Raw genomic sequence first — 24,468 nt, 5'->3', positions numbered from 1 at the left:
GTTTTTTTTTAAAATGGTATTCTGAACTAAAGCAAGGATTGTTCAAGTTAGTTGAAAATAGACCGTCTCTGGTTAAATTAGTTCTACACCAAGCCTTTAGGTGGCAGTAAAACTAATTGGCACAATGCGAATTCCACACACAAGCCACAAAGAAGCCATCAGCCGCGGTCAACATCACCTTCCTGATTGAACAGAACGACAGAACCACGCGTTGTCTGTGTGGTTTACAAGTTTCTTGGCGATATGGGGGAAAAGTTCCTCACATACCAACGGAAAATGGGCGTCATATACATGTAAGTACATTTTACTCAACTGTGGTTTAAAGTTTCAGTACTCAAGAGCGATTGAATAGCTCCTCTGAACACAGATCCGCCATTGCTAAGTTATGGCACAGCCGTTTTACATAGCTGGTAGCTCAAGTCCCCTCAATGTGACTACACTAGTTGCTGCTGTACGCTAGTAAATTCTGATGACTTGCGAGCATCGTAATGACAAAATGCTGTGGTGAAACGGTGAATATGTTAAGTATACTTGTTGATGGTAAATTGTTTGACATTGCTCGTTCTCAGTTGCCTTTCCCCTGCCTAAAGATAGACAAAGGCTACCGTTAGCATGCTATTGCGTTAGCTCATCAACTAGATTCTGGGCACTGCTCATTTTTCACGTCTGCCCGGTATTTCGCTGATGAACTAACGCTTAGACGCCTTGCCAATGTATTTTACAGCGGCAAAAATGCATAGGCGACGTTGGAAAGACTGGTGTGCCGTCTGGGTATGTTGGTTTTCAGTGCTGGGCAGTAGCGAAGCGACTAATTTAATTACATTCTCTAGTAGCTTGGTCGTAGCGTCACTACTATGTATCGAGTAGCTAACATCCCTGTAGTAATGCTATTTTTCCTCAAGTAGCGACGTTTTTGTCCCCCATCGATTTTACTCAATGATTTTTGTTTTACTTTCTCTATCCTGAAACCTAGGCAGTCACACAGGGGTTCCAAGACCCACCGGCGTAAAATCAAGTCAAAGGTGGGATATAATTTAGTTCCATGCTACTTTGAAACGGTGGTAGATGGACACTCCCAACTGAGATCGCTCCCGGACGTGCAGTCCCAGGTGTTTCTATCACTCCCGGACGTGTAGTCCCACCCGATTATATTTCACGTATTATCATACACTGCCACATACAAGCAATTTAGGGTTAGGTTTAGGGTCAAGGTTAGGGTTAGGGTTAGAAACAAAAAACTAACATCAAAAAGATAACTAGCTCCGTTATAAATGCGGTGGGACCGATAGTCTGGCTAGTGGGAGCGAGCCGACAGGGGAGCGTCCTGCGTTGGGAGCGTCAATCAGGGAATCGTTCTCAGTAACGCGAGCCCAATGTATCAGCGCGAGCTCAATGTCGACCAGAGTGGTCAAGTTGAGCACGCCACCCCGAAATCAATGTGAAATACCCTGCCATTTGCAAACAGTAGGCAACCTGTCCTTAAAAAGTATGGGTCCTCAAAACAGCACTTGTTGCACAAATATGTGTAGTATGGGCAGTCATGGGTGAGCGGTTAGGGCGTCAGACTTGCATCCCAGAGGTTGTCGGTTCGACTCCCGACCCGCCAGGTTGGTGGGGGGAGTAATCAACCAGTGCTCTCCCCCATCCTCCTCCATGACTGAGGTACCCTGAGCATGGTACCGTCCCACCGCACTGCTCCCCATGGGGCGCCACTGAGGGCTGCCCCCTTGCACGGGTGAGGCATAAATGCAATTTCGTTGTGTGCAGTGTGCAGAGTTCACTTGTGTGCTGTGGAGTGCTGTGTCACAATGACAATGGGAGTTGGAGTTTCCCAATGGGCTTTCACTTTCACTTTCACTTTTTCAGATGGCCTCTTCAAGAAATTGAAATTATGTATGGTCACTTTTTCTTATTGTTTCACGTGGAGGTCTACTGACCTTGTCTAAATAATGTAGGCTAGTTTATGTCCATGTATTATATTAGGACCCAAGGTTAATGGGTTATTCTATTTACCATGTTTTCACAGGCTGCTGTCTCATAATATGGCGAAGACGAGTCACCTGAAGGCCTAACTCGCCATAGAAGACTGAAAGAATGTAAGATTAACTTCTTTGTGACCAATATGACTTGCTCATTGATACATGTCAATATGAGGTGCATGGCAAAGTATTTAATTTATTTGTCTCGCTTCTAGGAGCTGTAGAAACAACAGGGTGTTCTTTTTCAGGGTATTCTTTTTTATAGAACTGGACAGGTCATTTATTCGTTATCCTTGTTTTTGAAGTGTCCTGCAGGATGCTGTGTCCTGCAATCCTGTGTACTGTGCTACAGACGCATGTGGAGGTCAACCCAAAATGGGCACAGTCTCACCGCAGAAGAGTGAAAGAGGGTAAGCTTAACCTATAGCCTACGTCAGGGTCGGGGAACGTTTCTCATTCGAAGGGCCGCTTCAAATTCATCCGAGGGGCCGTAAAAGTCCTCCAAGGGCCGTACTATGAACACAAACCAGGATTTTCCCTTTCACTTTAGGCCTATATTGAAGGCAGCCACATTTAAACAAACACCACCTTCTTCAGGTTCCCTGAATATAACTTCATTGTATTGCAAATGTATTTTCTAAGATTCCATTACAAAATATGTCATATTTCATGTGAAGCTGAATAGCATTAAAATTATATCGGGGGGCCAGATAAAACTGCCTCAAGGGTCGCAAACGGCCCTAGAGACATAGGTTCCCCACCCCTGGCCTACATTGTCAATATGACTTGTGCTACTTTATAGATAAGTAATCAATGCTGTGCATTGCTATGTTTTGATTTATTTTCTTACATCCTACAGATCCTGGCAGGGAGACGGTAGAGTCCTGCAGAATGGTGATGGGCCAATCTTACAAGAGACCACAGAAAACTGATATAGTGTAAGATTATCCCTGTTGGGCTCAATAGGTCTTGCTTATTGACATATTTGCTATGTCAATATGAGGTGCATGGTTAAGTATTTATTTATTTGTCTCGCTTCTAGGAACTATAGAAACAACAGTGCCTGCTGCAGTATAATGAGGACACCCTGAGCAGAGAGCTCCAATAGACCCAGGTCCAGTGTCTTGGCAGGGTGAAATGGCACTGATATGGGTATGTACTAATGTCAGTTAAAATGAATGAATGAATTAATTCTCATATCTGAATAATGTGAACACTGGATTTACCACACACACACACACACACACACACACACACACACACACACACACACACACACACACACACACACACACACACACACACACCCTAGGCCTAGATGATTTGGACCCAAGGTTACTTTTACCACAGCTCTGGCACATCAATTTTCATTTGTTTAATAACTGGTCAGGTAATTTATTCATTCCCCTTGTTTGTTTTTTTGTTTTTTTTGTAGTGTCCTGCAGGATGCTGTGTCCTGCAATCCTGTGTGCTGTGCTACAGACGCGTGTGGAGGTCAACCCAAAATGGGCACAGTCTCACCACAGAAGAGTGAAAGAGGGTAAGCTTAACCTATAGCCTACGTCAGTGGTGGGGAACCTTTCTCATTCGAAGGGCCAATTCAAATTCATCCGAGGGGCCGTAAAAGTTCTCCAAGGGCCGTACTATGAACACAAACCAGGATTTTCCCCTTCACTTTAGACCTATATTGAAGGCAGCCACATTTAAACAAACACCACCTTCTTCAGCTTCCCTGAATTGTTAATATGTAAGTGTTGAGTGTTAATGTTAAAGGAACAGTCCACCATTTTTCACATATATGGAGTATTTACATGCATGAATGTGCATTTCATTTTGGTCTGTGTTTTCATTATCTAGTTTAACAGTATAGTATAGCGTTTCTCGTCTCCAGTTGGCCACAGCAGCTCCCATATGGCTCAGTTCTGATTGGCCAATTGGAGATGAGAAACGCAGGCGGGGGCAATATCGCCCTATTTTACGCAACATTGCGTTGGGGGCTATATCAAAGCTATTGAAAGTATTGTGTCATGTTCTGTCTGTAATTGACAAAAAATGAGATTGGAATTGACGACTGTATCAGCTGTCAGGTCATGTCTCAGGATTGTGTATTTAGTAGCTCCTCTCTTTTTGCAGCTTTAAAACTTAAGGCCACCGCTATGGAGGGAGCGGCTGCAACCGCCACCAGCGCAGCAGCTGCCCAACAAGCTCGACCCTCCGATTCCTCCACCTCCAGCTCCTCCACCTCCTCTTCAAGTGACTCGGAGCCAGAGAGGAAGAGAAAGAAGAGGAACAAGAGAGACAGGAAAAAGAGAGAGAAGAAGAAGAGGAAGGACAAGCACAGACAGACAGAAGGAGAGAACTTGCGAACACTTGCACCCTATTGCGGAGCTCGCCTTCAGGTGGGCACATGCAGAAAATTGAACAGCTTAATGATTAACAACGATTTTTAGAACCTGAACAAGGACTGCCTGCTTACCTTTTTTTTTTTCATCTTTTTGAAATATCTAGCAGGTCCCCCTTTCTTTTCAGTTGCTGTATCTCCTGCATGTGCCCACCTGATTCACACTGTGTGGCACAGTCCTTGGTGAAGTTAAATAAACTATCACCAGGAAGATATGTCTCCCTAATTTCCATGTAATCATCAGGGCTGACCGTTGCAAGCTCCGCAATAGGGGCTTGGTTGCAGATGGTATTTCTGTCGATCGGAATTTTTTCGTACGCCGCCGTCTTGCTTAAACCCTTTCTCACCAGCCTGACCACCTCCATATAGCGGGGGGCTAGCGGGAGCTGTCTGTAAAATATCTGTATTTTGTTTGTATATTTTACAGTATCACCGCGGAAGGGCCTCTGCTACATGGCGAAGAAAAAAAATAGATCTTTGGCATTTTAGGGATAAGAAACGAGCGGAGGTGTCCCATCCTGTGGCTGGTGAGGAGAAGAGGACGGGAGAATCTTATCCCAATTGTGGTCAAGCATGTGCGTCCAGGAGCCACCCTGATCAGTGATGAGTGGCGAGCATACAGAGGCGCATTAGCTGCCATTGGCTACACTCACTTCACTGTTAACCATTCAAGATGGTTTGTTGATCCAAACAGTGGGGCCCATACACAGCACCTTGAGAGGGGTTACTGCCACACTTATTGTGTGTGTGTGTGTGTGTGTGTGTGTGTGTGTGTGTGTGTTAGTTACAATATGTGAAGGTCTATGACTTGCTTTCATAATAATAAAAAGTTATTGCTCTCTGTCTGGTGCTTTGATTGTATTTAAAAGTTCAGAAAATACACTACATCAAAATAGGCCTATGTAATGAGTTATGTGTTATAATGCTGTGACTTCACTTGGCGGGGGAGTTAATGATTGGGAAGGTTGTTAATGATTGATTAGTTGACTGTATAGAAATGGTTGATTACACACTTGTTTTCAGTATAGTAATCATGTGTTAAGTTAACACATGATTACTATACTGAAAACAAGTGTGTTAACCTATCATAATGTCATGGCTTTACTTAAGGTGGCCAAGAAAACGTGAATGAATATTGTAGTAATCATGAGCACACATGATCATGTAATGACTTTACTTGGGGTGGCAAAGACAACATGAATTCATAGTATACTACGATGTCAATGATATGTAATATATTAGGCTAAACATTAGGCTGGTCATTGGCTGATATAACCAGAAGGTATCAGATGCATGTGTGGGCACAATCACGTCACTGGGTAGTCTAAGTATGATTATCAGTTTTGAGAAGTGGTGACTTGGCGTTTGGCCTACCACAAGGGCCTATTAATATAATAGCCTAGCCTATATTTGGTTATGGTTTGAACTGAAATACGTTTATACATTATAAAGAAGTAAGGTCATTGAAATCGTGAAAAAAAAAAAAACTGACTAAATGTGGAAGTCGTCGCTGCAGCGCCACAGAAACTCCTTCGGCTGGCTCCCTTCAGGGCGTTGGTGATGGCTGGCTAATGACCACACATCGGAACGAGAGACACCCTAAATAAGCCGCTAAAAGAATGCAGATAGTGGGAAACGAAACGTTACATTAAGACGGGAGCAGGTATAATTAGAATGAAACGTGACTCCCTGTGTTTGCGGGAAGGGGGTGTAGGCTACTATGATGGCCTGGAGAGGTTGCTTCAAGTCCGCAGGTGACGAAGGAAGTGTCGAACCCCCAGCTACGAACGCCACAGCCGCTGTTCCTGACAATGCTCTGTAGCTTCTCTGAAGTTGCCCATTGCCATAAGGTCTGGTTGAGATGACTGGCTCCACACGGCGAGGATTGTTATGCACATTGGCAATGGGCTGATTATTTCGGCTGGTCATCATAGAAATCCACACTAGTAGCCTAAATGTAGGCTAGGCCAGGGTTTTCCAAACTGTGGTCCGTGCACCCCTGGGGTTGCGCAGCCTGCCATAAGGTGGTGCGCGAGCTGAATAGAGCAATGGTGAGAGTTTTTATACAGCATCAATGAACTTTAAGTAGTTTTTAATTGTACGGTGAATTGTATGCTGGAAGGGTCCATTTGAAGTGCAGTTTAACTCCAAGACTTGGAAAAGAGGATTATTCAAAACTGTGCATAATGTGCAGTGAATGTACAGTGAATCCATACTTGCGTGGCCATCAGCACACCAAAATATTCGCTAAGGGGGTGCGCGAGCCACAATGAAATGTACAAGGGGGTGCGCGGGGAAGTTTGGGAACCGCTGGCCTAGGCTACCACCTTTATCCCGAGTGTCATTTAATGACTACAACATTATTCCATTATTGCTGGAGGCAACATTAACTAAGGTTGGATTCATGTATGACTGGGTTGATCTGACAGGATTTTCATCAGTCATGTTAATACATGATATGTTAACCTTGTAATTCACACCACGAATTTCCCTTTGATCTACCACATTTACTTAATGGTAAGTCCTCATCACTCATGTCATGACTCCTTATTAACTAATGATAGATTAAATATCACTATGTACATAAATCATGTGTTAATTCACCATAAATCATACATTACTTCCAACATTATTCCGTTATAATTCATGCACCATTATTGTAAAGTGTTACCGACAGTTGTTAAGCATGTATTCACAAATGTCTTGTTCATGCACAATAAGGGATTTATTACCAATATAACCTTAGTAAGGACCTAGTAGACCTAGATTTCTATTTATGTGTAAGCAGTAAGGGCTAGAATACAATGTGTATAAGCTCCTGGTACACTGTGTGAACAAACCCTGAACAGTGTGAAAACAGCATACCTGCCGACCATTACGCATTTTGTGTAGCAGATACGGATTTTGACATCAAACTACGGCGCTGTCACTTCAAAATACGGGAAAAACCAATAGCAAAGTGTGTTCATGGGCCCTTATAAATTGCTCTGTAGACTTGCAACCAGACAGAGCCGTAGACATGGCTCTGCTTGCAATTGTCTCGCGCTGGCCTTTCCATTGGCCAGCAACGTGTGGGGGGGAATATTGACCAATCAGAGCGCTAGTTTGGATGTCTTCATTTGTTGTACTGCGCTCACTGACTTGAATACTCAGTGGCTGCGCTCCTCTCGAGTCGAGGCATCAGCTGCCGATAGAAAGTTTGCTTCGAAATCACACAAGCAGAGAGACTGGTTAATGTACTCCTATAATCTCTGAAACAAGTATCCTCCTCCTGTCATCATGTATTATCCATCTTGGTACTGTCGCTGTAGTTTTACAAGTGAGCACCGTCAAAATCACCGTTTCAAAGGTAAATGGACTTTGAGAATAGTGAATTGCGTCCAGTTGCTAAATCCCTAAACTTATGAAAATAAATAAAGGCCGAGGTCTGTCGTAATGATTCACCCAATGTTTCGCCGTAGTTGACGGCAATATGTTGTTGCTTGTTTTGATATTGGACCGAAACGAGATTACTGAGAAAATGTGTCGGTGACCGCGCTATAAATTAGCAGATTAGCAGCAAACTAAATTCGGTTTCCCTTTGCGCCGGATCATTTTAACTCGGGAAAATAAAGCGATAGTTCTAACGGTTGGGCTCGGAGTAGGTCTACATCCGTAACCTACCATGACACCGTATAGGAATACTGTTCCCCCCTGAGTCATGGCCCATTCTATGAACAGGTGTAACAGGTCGTGCGTCATACCAAATATCACTCCACGACTACTATCCGTAATCACGTATGGCAATCTATTATTAAAATCAATTCTCCTATCATCATATATGTGCCGAACAGTGAACAATAGCCAACTCATGACGGCAGATGAGGGTAGATAGGCCTACTATTATGCAGAGAAGTGAAAAAAAAAGAAGCGATGCCCCTCAAGTTACCGTGGAAGTTCCAAGAGCATTGGCCATTAGCCCCCGTCCCTCAGTAGAGCCACTACATGACGCATTTTGTACTGAATGAATGCTGAAAGTGTGATTTTGATGTTAGCCCCCAAGGTAATAATATTAACCTGATATTATCCTAGCTTAGATAACACTTGTCTTTATCTTTTTCTCTACTGCTGATGCTTCTTCACAGTAGGTGACAACATCACCATTTATTAATATTGGGGGAGATGATGTAAGAATCATCACAATTCAACTTTTTGTTCATAAAAATCACTGAAATGCCTCTGTATTTTATAATCAAATTATACATTTTCCTACATGTACCTTCTACAGCCAAAAAAAGTAATCAGCAAATGCTTCAATTTCATACTCAATTCCAGCTCCTTAACACCCCCCAAGTGACCAAATGCTCTGTTTGGCTGGTACATAGCCACTTAGGCCTAGGCCTACTAGCCAGACTGGTGGTATGTTTGACTAGTAAGATTAACAGCCATATTGGCTGGTGATCAATAAAGTTAATTTAGAGGCCTGAATTCCAGCACACTATATCATAGCATTTTATTGGTGTTATGGTGTGAAACAAAAAAAAAACATCTTTCATGAAAGTTTATTAAATTATGGTAGTTCAAAGTACTGTGAAGAGCAAGATAAACTATTTGCCAGATACACGGGATGTTAGGCTAAAATGCATTAAAATGCAGGAAATTGCATCTAAGAAAAGCATTTTTTTCTAGGGGAGGACCCCCCTGCCTGAATGAAGTGTCTCATATCTTCCCTGTTGACATTTGGCAACCCTAGGTGTAGGGCAGACTATGCAAAACAAAGTAGCCTCTCAGATGGGCCCGCTGGCGACCCCGTTGCTTTGCCATGCCAAGTTGTTGCGCCGTGAATTGCCGCGCCGCGATAAGTTGCTACTCAAAATTTTTTTTAAAGGTTGGCAGGTATGTAACAGATGTGGAATAAGGGTCCCTATTCTAAAGTGATGCATTGCTCAGCCCAGATGGCTTAGGGCCCCCACACTGCCTAGGGCCCACACTCTACCCCTCAGCCTCCCCCCCGGAAGCAAAGTGTAAGAACATTTCAAATTCTGCATTAGGCCGAGGTCTGTCGTAATGATTCACCCAATGTTTCGCCGTAGTTGACGGCAATATGTTGTTGCTTGTTTTGATATTGGACCGAAACGAGATTACTGAGAAAATGTGTCGGTGACCGCGCTATAAATTAGCAGATTAGCAGCAAACTAAATTCGGTTTCCCTTTGCGCCGGATCATTTTAACTCGGGAAAATAAAGCGATAGTTCTAACGGTTGGGCTCGGAGTAGGTCTACATCCGTAACCTACCATGACACCGTATAGGAATACTGTTCCCCCCTGAGTCATGGCCCATTCTATGAACAGGTGTAACAGGTCGTGCGTCATACCAAATATCACTCCACGACTACTATCCGTAATCACGTATGGCAATCTATTATTAAAATCAATTCTCCTATCATCATATATGTGCCGAACAGTGAACAATAGCCAACTCATGACGGCAGATGAGGGTAGATAGGCCTACTATTATGCAGAGAAGTGAAAAAAAAGAAGCGATGCCCCTCAAGTTACCGTGGAAGTTCCAAGAGCATTGGCCATTAGCCCCCGTCCCTCAGTAGAGCCACTACATGACGCATTTTGTACTGAATGAATGCTGAAAGTGTGATTTTGATGTTAGCCCCCAAGGTAATAATATTAACCTGATATTATCCTAGCTTAGATAACACTTGTCTTTATCTTTTTCTCTACTGCTGATGCTTCTTCACAGAAGGCGACAACATCACCATTTATTAATATTGGGGGAGATGATGTAAGAATCATCACAATTCAACTTTTTGTTCATAAAAATCACTGAAATGCCTCTGTATTTTATAATCAAATTATACATTTTCCTACATGTACCTTCTACAGCCAAAAAAAGTAATCAGCAAATGCTTCAATTTCATACTCAATTCCAGCTCCTTAACACCCCCCAAGTGACCAAATGCTCTGTTTGGCTGGTACATAGCCACTTAGGCCTAGGCCTACTAGCCAGACTGGTGGTATGTTTGACTAGTAAGATTAACAGCCATATTGGCTGGTGATCAATAAAGTTAATTTAGAGGCCTGAATTCCAGCACACTATATCATAGCATTTTATTGGTGTTATGGTGTGAAACAAAAAAAAAACATCTTTCATGAAAGTTTATTAAATTATGGTAGTTCAAAGTACTGTGAAGAGCAAGATAAACTATTTGCCAGATACACGGGATGTTAGGCTAAAATGCATTAAAATGCAGGAAATTGCATCTAAGAAAAGCATTTTTTTCTAGGGGAGGACCCCCCTGCCTGAATGAAGTGTCTCATATCTTCCCTGTTGACATTTGGCAACCCTAGGTGTAGGGCAGACTATGCAAAACAAAGTAGCCTCTCAGATGGGCCCGCTGGCGACCCCGTTGCTTTGCCATGCCAAGTTGTTGCGCCGTGAATTGCCGCGCCGCGATAAGTTGCTACTCAAAATTTTTTTTAAAGGTTGGCAGGTATGTAACAGATGTGGAATAAGGGTCCCTATTCTAAAGTGATGCGGTGCTCAGCCCAGATGGCTTAGGGCCCTCACACTACCTAGGGCCCCCACTCTACGTCTCCCCCCGGGAAGCAAAGTGTAAGAACATTTCAGATTCTACATCATCCTCAGTTGGTATGAAGATCTCACTTATCTTACTCATTACATTCATGAGTAATTGGAAGCATTATATAGCAAGGATTGGACGTAAAGTTATCAATGACGGTGGGTGGTGAGATGTCATTTTTTCATACACCAATTAGTTTTAATTGTAAAAACCCTGCAATAAATGCAGAATATAACAATGAGTAATAGTTTGGAAGCGAAACTAAGCTATTCCTTTCTGATAAATAAGTTAATGTTTGAGAAACTTAGCTACAAGAAGTGCAGTGCATGATGGGTACGCCCTTAGTCAGAAATGCAATGCATGGCCAATGCAGCAATGATAATATTTATGTTGTTACGTACATGGCAAATTGTTTGGATAGCAACTACATTTCACAAGTGAGGGGAGGAGCTAAGGACGTAGGCTCAGAGCTGGGTAGGTTGTCTGTTGGCCTAGATTGCGTACCCATCATGCACTGCACTTCTTGAAGCTAATGTTCTCAAACATTCACTTAATTATCACAAAAGAGTAGTTTAGTTTTGCTTCAAAACTATTATTCTAATTTTCTGCATTTATTTTGTTTTTTTTTTTACAATTAAAACTCAGTGGTACATGAAAAAAATTACATCTCACCAACCCACCGCCATTGACAAGTGTACGTTCAATCCTTGCTATATATAGGCTCTTGTTACCTCCCTCTCATTGATATGAACAAGAGAAAACTAGATGACCTGGCTGGATAAGTATTAATTATTTGATATTCCCTTACACTTTGTAGATCCGGGGGGTGGGGGGGGGGCTAGGTAGTGCAGGCCTGGGTGGTGTGGGGGCCCTAGGACTTTGGTAGTGCAGAGGCCCTGAGCCATCTGGGCTGACCAATGCATCACTTTAGAATAGGGACCCTTATTCTGCATCTGTTTCACACTGTTCAGTGTTTGTTCACACAGTGTCGGGACGGGAGATTAAACACATTGTATCCTGACACTTATGGCTTACTAATTAATAGAAATCTAGGCTTACTGGAATTACAAAAGTTATATTAGTAATAAATCCCTAATTGGGCATGAACAAGACATTTGTGAATACATGCTTAACAACTGTCTTATTTTGCTTAGTACATGCCTTACAAGTTACTTACACAGGCATTAATATTGTATGTATTAGTGCTAATAGATGTGTCCCTAAAATAAAGTGTTACCAAAAATAGCTATCTTAACTTGGGGTCATCCCTATGTTCCCTGGGTCCTATGTTCCCCGGGTCCTATATTCCCCGCTGCTTCCAAATAGACAGTTGCCGCATGGCAAAGCACAGGTTGTTGTTGCACCTGTGACAGGTTAGGTTTAGGGGTGGTTAGGGTCCGAGCACAAATGTACAACCCAGAAACATTGCATTACTGACAGGCTATCTTTAGGGATCGTTTTGGTAAGGGTTAGATACAATGCGGGGAACATAGAACCCTATTTAGAAAAAAGTTCCTAAGTTCACCGGTCACATACCAAGACCAGGGAACATAGGACCCGGGAACATAGGTACGTTCCCCTTAACGTAGCTAGGAACACAGTATAACCTGAACATCCCAAGACTCCAGTCCTCACTTTCTAAAACAGTTGCAGAGACCCTCACGCAAGCCTCTTGTCTAGACTATTGCTATGCCATCCTGCTTGGTCTGCCCAATACGGCCATAGACAACCTGCAATATGTCCAGAACTCTGCTGCCAGGATTCTTACAGGCACTTGGCCCTAGCAGCACATCACCCCACTACTCAGACAGCTACACTGGCTCCCCGTCAAATCTCGTATCACCTTCAAGTCCCTCAAAGGTCTGGCACCCCACTACCTCACAGACCTCCTCCACTCCTATACCCCCTTAAGATTACTGCAGTCCTCTTCCAAGGGCCAGCTTGCCATCCGTCACACCAGACTCAAGGCCACCAGTGACAGAGCCTTTCATGTAGCTGCCCTACTCCTCTGGAACAACCTACCCAGCCCCATTCAAAATGCCCCATTCACTGGTCATCTTTACAGTGAACAACACCTTAAACCCATCTCTTTTTGGAGGCTTTTGGGCTTCTAGTGTCCATAAGTATGCACCTACATACTTGCAAACACTCACACTGATATTATGTTAAGCGACCTTGAGTGTTTTGAAAGGCGCTATATAAAACAAAGTTATTATTATTATTAGGGCCCGAGCACCGAAGGCACCCCCTAGCACAGAGATGTTCGGGGCCGGCAAATAGTTGAAGCTACGAACTCGGGAGTTTTTTGCTGTGTGTATCTCACTAAGGGCGAACAAAAAAGGTAAATATAACTATATGGCCACGCCCAACAGGAAGTGAGATAATTGGACTTTTTTGCATTTTTCATACGTTGGATTTTGAAACACTCGTCGGAAACCACACACCAGAACTGCCTAATTTTTGTCGTAAATGATCTCAAGACATAGACGGTTATGGATTGTGCAAAACTTAAAGTTTGACAAGATGGCGGCTCGATGAATTTAGGTATATGATTTTAAAAAAGGAAGTTGGCCCCCATTTCAGTTTCCAATGTTTTTAAACAAAGTAAACGTACATGTGTATGCATACAATGAATACTAACTTTCCTATATGCCTGAAATGGCAATCTGGTGTAGCGCCACCACGTAGTAGGCAAAGGAACTGCAGGGAAAATGGAATTCTTTAATATTTTTTATATCTTGTTGCCCGAACCTCGTAGAGACTCTGTTAAGTTAATGATGATTGCTAATACTTATTCATGCTAATTTGTTTTTGTTCAGTATCTCGTAAACCAAAGGTTGTACAGACTCCATTTTTGTTTTGAGGTGTTGTAAGGTCACGCCAGTCATGCTAATGCTAATTACTAATGCAAATGAATGCCAATTATTTTTTTTTCAAATATCTCATAAAAGGTACAAACTCCATTTCTCCATTCTTGTAAGGTCATGCCAGTCAGGCTAAGGCTTATGTTAATGCTAGACTTAGTGCTAATGTGGGCGTATACTAGTTGAAGATACGCCCTCATACTTTTGGTAAGTTGTGTGTATCTCTCTTAGACAAACAAAACTATTGATTTGGGCATGGGTGGCATGCCCCAACCCTGCAACGTAGGTTCGAGGGCCCGTCATTGCCGCTTGCCACTTTAATTATTTGTATTATTATTATTATTATGAGCTGTTTAGCTTATTATGAAATATATATTAACTAGTGCTGTCAATCGATTACATTTTTTAATCGCGATTAATTGCATAAATTCCATAGTTAACTCGCGATTAATCGTATTTTAATCGCATAATTATGTCTCATAGAATATCATTGTAATACTTGCAGGCCAACAAAAATGAAATTGGAGAGTTTTGTGCAAATACTCTGAAAACAATGAGTGTTAGACACTGACATCTGCCATAATGGCATATGATATTAAACAAATAAAGGGGGAGAAAATAATAATCACCAAAAAATAAATAAGTCATAAATTGGCCTTTGCACAAAGCACACACACAGCAGATATTTAGTTTCCAGTGAAAGGAGGGGAGAAAATGTGCCTCATACGGCAGGGCTACATTTTCCTGGAGAAGTAGGGATTGTGCCTTGGTCTCCTTGGCATTTGTTTTAAGGCTAAATGACATTATCTGATAACCTGCAGACTACTAGCCTACATTAATAAAGATTTATTTCTTAGTGAGAAACCAATAAGCCTGGGGATAACACTTTTCAAACAAAGCTAGAACGTTAGCCTACTTATGACAGCTGAGCAGCTCTGACAATCATAATGAGAAGTTACAAGTGTAGTGGACGCAGGGAGGAGACGACACCACGGATTTTCAAGGAAGGGGCTGTGACGACACCCTTTTTTGTCAAAAAGAAAACGGCACATTTGATGCTCTGTTATGTTATGTTATTTTTGTATAGGTAACTCTTGAAGTTGCTTAACCCTCTAGCTACCAGATTTTTTTTTGAATAGGCCGGAATCCTACCAGGAATTCTAATAGTGGGATCGTAGGCATGTGCAATTTTTCTCAGTCATTTCAAATTGGTGTTAAAGTTTGGTTTTCACTTCCAAGTTGAAGTTTAGGGTCTATAGAACAATTTGGGTTCGAGTGTCAAACACACAGATAACAAAATGGCCTGCGGGGGGCGCTCTAAAATATATAAACTGCTATAACTTTTGATTAGTTCAACCAAATTTAACATATGAGGTATGCATGGATTCGGCATTAAGAGGAGGAGCTGGTGAGCTAAGTATTTGGTTACCGGATGAAAGACACACTATATCATAAACACACTTTTAGCCCATGGACAGCAAAATTCAAGGTTTTTTTTAAGATAAAGGGTGGACATGCCCTCCAAGTTGCAATGAAACATCATGTATTGTTACAAGTTATTGTAAATAAAGCCTGGGATATCATTCAACTTGATTTGTTCAGAATATCCCTGAAGCACAAAGATACCTAGGATACCTATACGCAAATATGGCTGCATAAAGCCTATGTGATATTTAGGACCCAACTTGCAACTTTGAGTTTATGAATGTAGGATCATGAGTATCATTTTTTTCAATAGTATCTTTCTTTCAATCAAGCCATATTCTATTCACACATAAAATCACAAAAAACGTTATATCTGGAAGAAAATAAATCAATAATAATAATAATAAGACTGCATTTCCGGAGAGACAATGCTATTAGTATGCTTGCGGCTTATGCACACACACACACAGAGCTGTTGTATACACACACAGAAACACGAGGGAAAGAGATAGAGGTCTGAGTGTGTGTGTGTGTGTGTGTGTGTGTGTGTGTGTGTGTGTGTGTGTGTGTGTGTGTGTGTGTGTGTGTGTCTGTCTATCTGTGAGCGAGAGAGAGCTGTGTGCATGTGTGTATGTGCGTGTGTGTGTGTGTGTGTATGGAGATGCTTCAGGTGCCTTTCAGCAATGGAAGGGTAGGGAGAGGTAAGGGTGGGATTCGAACCTGCAACCCTCTGACAGACCAACACCCTACCCAGTAGGCCACTGCCACTTACTGTATAGAGTGGCCACAGCAGCATATTAGGCCACGGTTGCCCAGGTGACAGCAGAGGTCTAAAGTTCTACAAGGCTGCGTGTGTGTGTGTGTGTGTGTGTGTGTGTGTGTGTGTGTGTGTGTGTGTGTGTGTGTGTGTGTGTGTGTGTGTGTGTGTGTGTGTGTGTGTGTGTGTGTGTGTGTGTGTGTGTATGAATGAAGATTCTAAAGGTGACAGTTTGGCAGTCAATAGCTGAGTAATATGTGCAGCCTTATTTTTACGCTGTCATATCTCCAAAAGTTTTGCAAGTTGTCAGATGATATTGACACACAAATGGCACAAACCTGCTCCTCATGTCAAAGCTGAGATCACTTTTCTTCGCCAAATGGTCCAGTCAAAAAATGACATATTCAGGCCTATGCGCTGAGCTGTTCACATATTTTTTTGTAAGTGAATGGGGTCACATCATGGATTTTAAAACTGCTCTCTCTGAAACATTTTTAAGACTTGGCTTATGATCTTCACACAGTTTGTACTCAGAGCCAGTACCTCTCTGACAATGCATTTACCTACTTGATACCCAGTTAAAAAGGACCTCTCACTCTCACCTCACCTCACTTCTCACTCTAACTGCCACAGTTTGTGACATCATCATCTTGACCATTATACCATTAATTTCAATGAGGGGCAAAATAGAGAAAAAACTGAGGAAAAACAAGTCTGGTGAACGAATGAAAGGGGGTAGGCCAGCGAAAAATACACCACCCTGAGCCCTTTTCGAGCCGTTCGTTTTGGCACTCGAACCGTGTCTCTATCTTGAATGATGAAACGATTCAAAGCCGCCGCACTAATGAATGGTGATTCCCATAGGCCGAGGTGAATGGAAAAATGTAGAATAATAATTAATTGTCAATGAACAATTAGTATGCTTTCCCGCAAGCATACTAATTCAACTGTTGGAGAATAATTAGTATGCTTGCTGGGGGCAAGCAGAGGCCTTTGGCAAGCATACTAAATAATACTATAGAACTATTTCATGGTAGACACAATCATCTTCTGTCATGAGGACATATCTGTCATCTAGGAACTTTCCATTTGTTACCAGCATAGTTGACAGGAATGGAAACTGTTCTTATTATCTGCATTTGCCAGAAATGCCTGCCAATCTGGTAACAAATGAACAGTTCCCAGATTTGGACTACACTACCAAAAATGCAGTTGCCAAAGATGTATTCCAACTAGAGGTGAAGTGCAGCTGTACTAATACTTGTACAAATAGACCTGCCAGATTTCGGTGCAAGTGCATGAAGGCAGTGCACACCTCTGTGCAAGTGCACATGCAATTTCTAAGACTGACCACTGACTGTTTTTGCATCTGTTCTCTGTCAGTTATTGTAGAGTGAAGTATTGGAATAAATGTTAGCTATGGTCTTCTGTTTGCTTTTTGAATGCAGGAAAAAATTATGTTCCCCATAGTATTTATCATTATCAGGGCTTGAAAACGAAATTATTTTTCAAACGTTCCGTTCCGAACGGTTCAGGCAAGTTTCAGTTTAACGTTTTCGTTCCTGCAATCGTTCCCCCACAAAAATATCGTTCCCGAACCGGTTCGGAACGAAAAATAACGTTCGTTCTTAACGTTCCTGCAGTGTTTAACGGCCATATTAAGTCTATTTTCGTGGACTTTATCTTAGAATAGACGTACTCATTATTTCCCCTTGATTTACACAGCTATTCTCAAAAATAATAACACACCCAAAAACACTCAGATGGGCTATCCATCCTGGCAGATTTAACCAGATGCCTATAATTCTTATCAAAAGTAGCCTATGCCAGCCCAGTAGCGGTGGGTGGATGTTGATTAGGGAGGCACAATACAGAATAGCCAGAGAGAGTTCCTAAAAAAATCTCTGGAATAGCGCAGGTAAACGTCAGCATAATAAGAGGTGTCGATAGGCATGGATTTCAGTTCTTGCCTAGCTCTATTTAATAGGCCATGATGAGGTTTGCAGCAAGTGAAACGTGTAAGTAAAAGGGACACAGTTTGCTCCACAAAAAAATCCCAAACTGTTTTGAGATGTGCACGATGCAAGGGGTCACTAGTTCACTAGAGAAGGGACAGGTTGCATAGTCTGAAACCTCGGATATGCTCTCAGATATCGGCTACCAACCATTCCAGTGCAAGTCCATCACCACAAAACCGGAGACCTTTTGTAGCCTAACAGACAAGCGTCACAAAATAGTAAGAGTTTCCACGTAGTCCATCCCATCAGCCCAGCCCTCTGCACGACAGAAGAGAATAATAACTTAAACAACAACAAATGCGCTGTCTTTCTCTATCCCTGCTTGTTGTCACACGCGACCTACTGTTATTCGTGATGACAGCCAGGAAATATTGCGCAATACTAGGAAACCATCGAAACATTGAGCGGGCCAGCTAACGTCAGCTAGCGTCTGTCCATCTGCCACGAATGACTTTATCCCGCATTGACCACAACAACAGATAAATAAGACGTCCTTGATTACAGCACATAAAACACCAGCTCTCACCTCTCTTCTCTACAACCGACAGTGGGATACGCTGCGCACAACAAAGGTACTTCAGTAACTTTACGACAACATAATTTGCCATAACCGCATCGAGGCACTCGGCGGTGCCATTACAAGTAGTAAGCTAAACATGACTTACCCACCAGTTGCCTCTCGAGAGCACTCTGCGAATTAGGTTCATCAAATCGCCTATCCAATTCCTTTGCAAATCATAGACTGTATGGTCCAAATACTCTGTCCCTGTAGGAATCCCAACACCGATCTCAAGACATGTTCTCTTTTGCTCTCCATGGTGTCAATATAAAACTCTGTAGGCCTACTGTCCGTGAATGAGACTGAAGAACAGCGCGGGTAAAGTGTCATTTCTCTTACAAAAACTTATTTGATATTGGTGGTCAACAACTTTAGGGCGGGTTTATTAGAGCCAACTTCCAATCACTACGAGAAAGCCAGGAGAACAGAGACGGTTTAGTTCTAGTTTCCTATCAAAAGCACATCCTAAAATTTACCCAGGAAGTTTCTCCATACAATGCACAGTCGCACTCTGATTGGCCAATGCTCCTCAATATTTAATCAATCGGCGGCAAGAGCTCAGGTGAAGCAAAATGCTGTTGCTGTATGCATGTTTCCCCTCATACACGTCAGTAGCCGAACTAAAAGACTGTCGCCATGGTTACTCCTCAAACAAAATCGTGCACTTGTATGAAATATAGAGAACGGAAAAAAAAACGTTATTAACCGGTTTGTGGATTTCAGAATAACGTTTTTGTTCCGGAACACTTGAAGACCATTTCGTTTTCGTTTCCGTTTCCGTTCCTTGTAAAATTCCATAAAATTTCGTTCGTTTTCGGTTTTCGTTTTCGTTCCTTGAACCGGTTCGGAGCCCTGTGACTGATACCGTCTCGTCTGTGTTGACTACCTCACACACAGACTGAAAGCACTCGAAGGAGGAAGCCGAGTAGGGAGAGACAAGGGGAAGGGGAGGGGGAGGAGCAGGGGTGCACAGGGCTCTGCTAGTGTCTTCTGTAAGCGGGCATGCTGGGAATTGTAGTTAAGCTATCGCTGCAACCCGCGGTCGGTCAGTTTATGAAAAAAACGTCACAGGGTCACATTTAGCATTTATCTCGCGATACAAAAATCGCAGCTAAAAAGGGGTTGAGTTAACGCGGCATTAACACAATAATTTTGACAGCACTAAGTTAATATTAACAGAATTAACATGCACGCTAACCTTACTTGTCAAAGTGAAAGTGGAATACTTTCAAGACAGCCAAATTCGCTTAACATGATATCAGTGTAGGTGTGTGTGGGTATAAAGTATATAGGTGTGCTTGTGGATACTGAAAACCAGAGGCGTCTAATAAAAGAGTTGTGACATTCGGGGACCAGGAACTTGGTTGGTGATATGATTCACGTAGATTAAAATATTTCTAAACAGCAACTTTCTGATTGCTGCTGGAGACTAACACAGAACCATTACATGTACAAACAAAGATTACTTACAAACAAATTACATTTACCTTTACCACACTTTCTGTGTTCTACGGCCACCTCCTGAACTAAGTAACTATTTCTATAGGAACTAAAGTTAATGGTGATTTACATGTAAAACACTCTGTGAGGCTCCATGAGAGCTGCCATTGCTGTGGAAAGATTTAAACTGATTTGATGCTGATGTCTTCTTTTCAAGAAGAAAATGGTGATTTTATTACAATATTCCAATAATGTGAAATCCTCATTTCATGTTTTTTTTAAGCTGGAAGGCCAAAATATGTTTTTTTTAAACAAAAGAATGATTGGAGTAGTTCAAATGTGGGCAATGAATCTATAATCCATGCAAGTTTAACATTATTGATGGAATTAGGAAAATACATTTTTAAAATCATGATATTCTAATAATGTGGCCTGGAGCTGTAGTATTGTTGTACTGTTTCTTGTTATTATCATTATTGTACTTTTTTCAACAAGATACCTGGAGTCTTGGAGGATTGAGGAGGATGTTTGGAAAGTCTCAGGCCGCTCCTGCACCTAGTAAGTATGCTGTATACACAATGTACACTGCCCAACGAAAATATAGGGAACACCAACAGAACACAATGCACCTCCATGCATGGGCGAGTCTTCCACCAAAAGACTCGGGTGGGGGGTGGGGGGGGGTGGTGCTGGGCACATATCATGCATCATATTCGTCAGTCAAACGCTATTTGATTTCATGACATCACTGCGTTGTGTTGGCATTATCGGAAAATATGTTTGATGAGAAGAACACTTATTTAAGGTCACCATGATTAGGCTACCTACACATCGCATAAGTAGCCTAATTTCAGACAATTCAAGTCACCAAGTATGATCTGAAACGTAAGCAACTCAGTCTTCACAACAGCAAGATCAGCATTCTCATTCATCATATTTTTCATTTCATTAATTTTGCGAGTTCAATGGGCAAGTTTGCCGCGTCGCGTTGCACTCAGCGATTTAAATGACGGCTCTGGCTCCGGTTGTGTCTCCGATTCAGTAACCTGCATCTGCCTTCATCAGTGATTGTCATGTAGGAGCTACTGGGCTCTGTATGGGCCTCCTTGTCAGACATATCAACAACAGACAATAAAGTAGTTTCGTTCAAGCTCGTCTCAAACAATCAAAGCAACGTCGAACAGTTCAGTTCCACGCCATTCAGTTCATCAGCATGCTCGTCAAAACAGTAGGCTAAACCATGCGGCAGTGGGACACTTTTGTTAATTTTACTAAGCGTCAGAAAGTCACAAAAGGCAGTTCATTGCACTGTCCATAATTGTACCCAACGAAAAAAGATAAGTCTTGAGTTTTACACCAGTGACAGTAGCGTAAATAGTCTCAGACTTCGCGTGAACATTCATACCATTAATCCACAGTAGCTATCAAGATGCAGTCTGTTACATGCTAAAAAAGACAATAGGCCTAGTTTCGCCAGTTAAATGGCTTTGCTAATTATTGCAAGCATCACATCAGACCAGCAATTAGGCGTAGTGTGAAGTTCTGACAGGGATATTCTCGTAACACAGCCACATAAGTGCCCAAACCGAATGCATTGCCATTGCATTCCATTCAGTTTAAAACCGGCTTATTCCTCACGTACAGAAACTTAAGGAAATAAATGGTTTCCTCACATCAGCATAGTCCAACTCCATTCAAGTCCAGCGTGATTATAGATCCAAAACATTTAGAAGAGCTCACAAGTCTGCAGGTAATCAGCTTGCAGCATGAGGAACAGCGTGCGACTCAAGTTGAGTGCATGCAGGGCCAGTAGCAGCAGCTCACCTGAGCCTGGGGACAAAGTATGTAATGTCAGTAGGACCCAATTCTGTACCCTGTGCCTTGGGCACCTGACCCTCCCTGCGTTTCCCAAAAAAACTCTTAAATTGTACTTAAGTATGAGAGGCCGCCTAGGCAATATATCAAAAATAGGTCTCACATCATCACTTAAAGTTTATACATACACTATTTTACCTCACACATGCACTTGGCGCAACCATTTTATTTGCATGTGCGAGAAAAAAATATTGTATGTAGACCTATAAAATGATTGTATGCATAAACTTTTAGTGATGTGGTATATTGCCTAGGCGGCCCCTCATACTTAAAGGGGCATTCCACCGGTGGAGACATGAATATGTATTGAAAATGGGTCATATGTATAGTAGAATAGTAGCATAGATTTCTAATTTGGTGCCTTCTTGGCCGAGAAAAGGCAGAAAATGACTTTTTATTGCTTGTGGATCTGTGACAACAATCCCCATAATGCATTGCAATGCTCAAGTTCCACAGACCACACCCAGACAGCTCTGCCAGTGACCAAAGTCTGTTCCCATAAGTCCCATCACTCGGCGGCCATCTTGGCTACGCCTCAAACTGACTATTTGAGATTAGTCAGTGATGGGGTATATCAGGATGAATGGGGGAAATAATGTGTGTGACAATAGGACAACACAGCGATACACGACTCATATGGCTGGAATCACAATGAAAAACTGGTTCTAATGGCAGTCTTAGAATGACCGCATACATGAAAGAAACACTTAAAACAGTGTTTTCCTTTATGCTATTTTTGAACTGCGCATGCGCAACATTCCCCGACAACGTTCCGTTTTGCGGCCGGTGGGAGCAAGTTGCGTCGACTTCACCTCTTCCGGCCGGCTGTCAAACGGGCATCCATTCTTCGGTCATTGTACAGAAAAGAACACTGGATTTATTTTCTGATAGCCTAAGCAGTAAGCACAATGGTCGTCCCTGCTCATAAATAATAATAAAAAATAGGCTATTGAGTAAATTAATAAATTAGCCTACTTCAAAATTGGTGTTTTGAATTGTGATATCATGTTGTTGCCTATAAACTGATAGGTCTAATAGCTATGACCAACGGTGAAAAATAGGCCTATAAGAGAAAAAGCAAAACGGATCAAAGTTTAATGTCTTGCAGACTTGCTCCCGTTTTGCTTTTTCTTACTTGTTTGTTTTCAACCATAAGAAAAACCATAACGGGTGTGCACATGTAGGGCCTATGCACACGGCCGTTTTTGTTTCCGTGATTATCTGTCCCTTTGTCCTGCACCTGCATTTTGGATGGGCGCAGAAAGGTGATTAATGGTCGATTTGCGCTCTCTGCCCAATTCACAAAGAGTGCGTTGCAATATGCGACCTTGCCTCCTCCACTTGCTTCTCGTCATGATGACATCACTGACAACAGCATTATATTTCAATATCTTGCAAAAGCTCAATTGTAGTGTCTTTTTCTCATTTGCAATTGGGATGGTGAATGAAAAACAGTCCCTCAAAAGTTGTTGTGGCTAGGCTGACAGCTGGGAAACTTTATCGTTTTCTCCACGGTGGAGGGGCCAGGAGGCGGGACGAGGAGACAAGCGCAAGTGGAGGAGGCAAGGTCGCATATTAAGACGCACTCAAAGACTTCAAGTTTCCACGGACGGCAAACAAACCACATGGCTGCCGGCAAACAAACCACATGGCCGCCAGCAAACAAACCGATTAGGTACGAGCAGTCGTAAAGGTTTACGTTTGCACTTGCGTCGAGATGATTGGATAAGTGACAGCGCAGCTCAGCAAGCAATTGGCTCTCGTTACCGGACAGGTGAGAGTGACGCCGGCAAACGCCATGTTCGCGTAGCCAAATGCTCTCGTTCATTCCTATGGAAGGTTTTATGAGTGATCCGTCTCGTATGAGACTGTCTCTGCAGTGACTTACTGGAGCCTCAATGCCAGTGATTTCAAAAGCACCGGCACACAGATCTGTGATAAGTCTGTTAGCACATTAGGTCCAACCCCCTATGGGCCGGGTTGAAAGGGTGGGAAAAAGGCTTGTAGTCTCAACAGAAATCCACCACTCTTACACTTCCTCCTACAATGATGCAAAATTACGAGTTTTACACAAAAATACTGGATAAGAGAAAGATAGCGTAAAACACGCCCACTCAATGCAAAAGCGTGTGCTCAAGTTGGGTCTCCTAAGGGGGCGTTGTCCCCTCCTTCTTCTTCTCTTTTTGAGGCGTTTGCGCAAGACGTGCGCTACTGCCATCTACAGCGCTAAGGGGACTTGATTTATTCTCAACCTGAGGACTCCGAAGGTCTCCTAACCGAAGGTCTCCTAAAGGAGCGTTCACCCGACATAAAGTGGATACCGGAAAATAAATAAAATGACGCTTCTTGTTAGATCCACCTTCTTTGTTTTACATCATTGTAGGAGGAAGTGTTAAGAGGTGAATACGGATTTCTCCTGTCTCAGGGGGAATCGAGAGAGTGTTGCACGACCATTCAAAAGTATGACTGGGTGTCTAGCAATGGAAAGCCTAAAAGGAGAGATAGAGAGGAGAGGCAGAAATAGCAGGAAGGCAGAGGAAGAAGAGATAGAAGGTCAACGTAGGTTAGGACCAGG

At 42.5% G+C, this 24,468-nt stretch overlaps 1 protein-coding gene across 2 annotated transcripts; it reads left to right on the top strand.

Moving 5' to 3' along the window:
• The first annotated feature begins 25 nt into the window (after window positions 1–25).
• LOC134447367 (ADP-ribosylation factor-like protein 6-interacting protein 4) lies at window positions 26–5,154 on the top strand. Of its 2 annotated transcripts, XM_063196815.1 has the most exons (9): window positions 26–293; window positions 974–1,022; window positions 2,027–2,096; window positions 2,285–2,389; window positions 2,839–2,917; window positions 3,022–3,131; window positions 3,415–3,519; window positions 4,113–4,378; window positions 4,808–5,154. In XM_063196815.1, exons 6-9 carry the CDS (start codon window positions 3,128–3,130, stop codon window positions 4,982–4,984), a joined length of 552 nt encoding a protein of 183 aa, XP_063052885.1. In that variant the 5' UTR covers window positions 26–293; window positions 974–1,022; window positions 2,027–2,096; window positions 2,285–2,389; window positions 2,839–2,917; window positions 3,022–3,127; the 3' UTR covers window positions 4,985–5,154. The 2 variants fall into 2 exon arrangements, with proteins under 2 accessions (XP_063052885.1, XP_063052884.1); XM_063196814.1 differs by lacking the exon at window positions 974–1,022.
• Window positions 5,155–24,468: the final 19,314 nt, after the last annotated feature.

The sequence above is a fragment of the Engraulis encrasicolus genome, chromosome 4 (assembly GCF_034702125.1).
Source record: "Engraulis encrasicolus isolate BLACKSEA-1 chromosome 4, IST_EnEncr_1.0, whole genome shotgun sequence".
Lineage (NCBI taxonomy): Eukaryota > Metazoa > Chordata > Actinopteri > Clupeiformes > Engraulidae > Engraulis > Engraulis encrasicolus.
This window is presented reverse-complemented; position numbering and strand designations above follow the sequence as displayed.

Bases quoted from the DNA above. Each gene is read 5' to 3' on its own strand.
- LOC134447367 (XM_063196814.1), top strand. The intron at 3,520-4,112 runs GTAAGCTTAACC...CTCTTTTTGCAG, and splicing joins CCACAGAAGAGTGAAAGAGG to CTTTAAAACTTAAGGCCACC. The intron at 4,379-4,807 runs GTGGGCACATGC...TATATTTTACAG, and splicing joins ATTGCGGAGCTCGCCTTCAG to TATCACCGCGGAAGGGCCTC.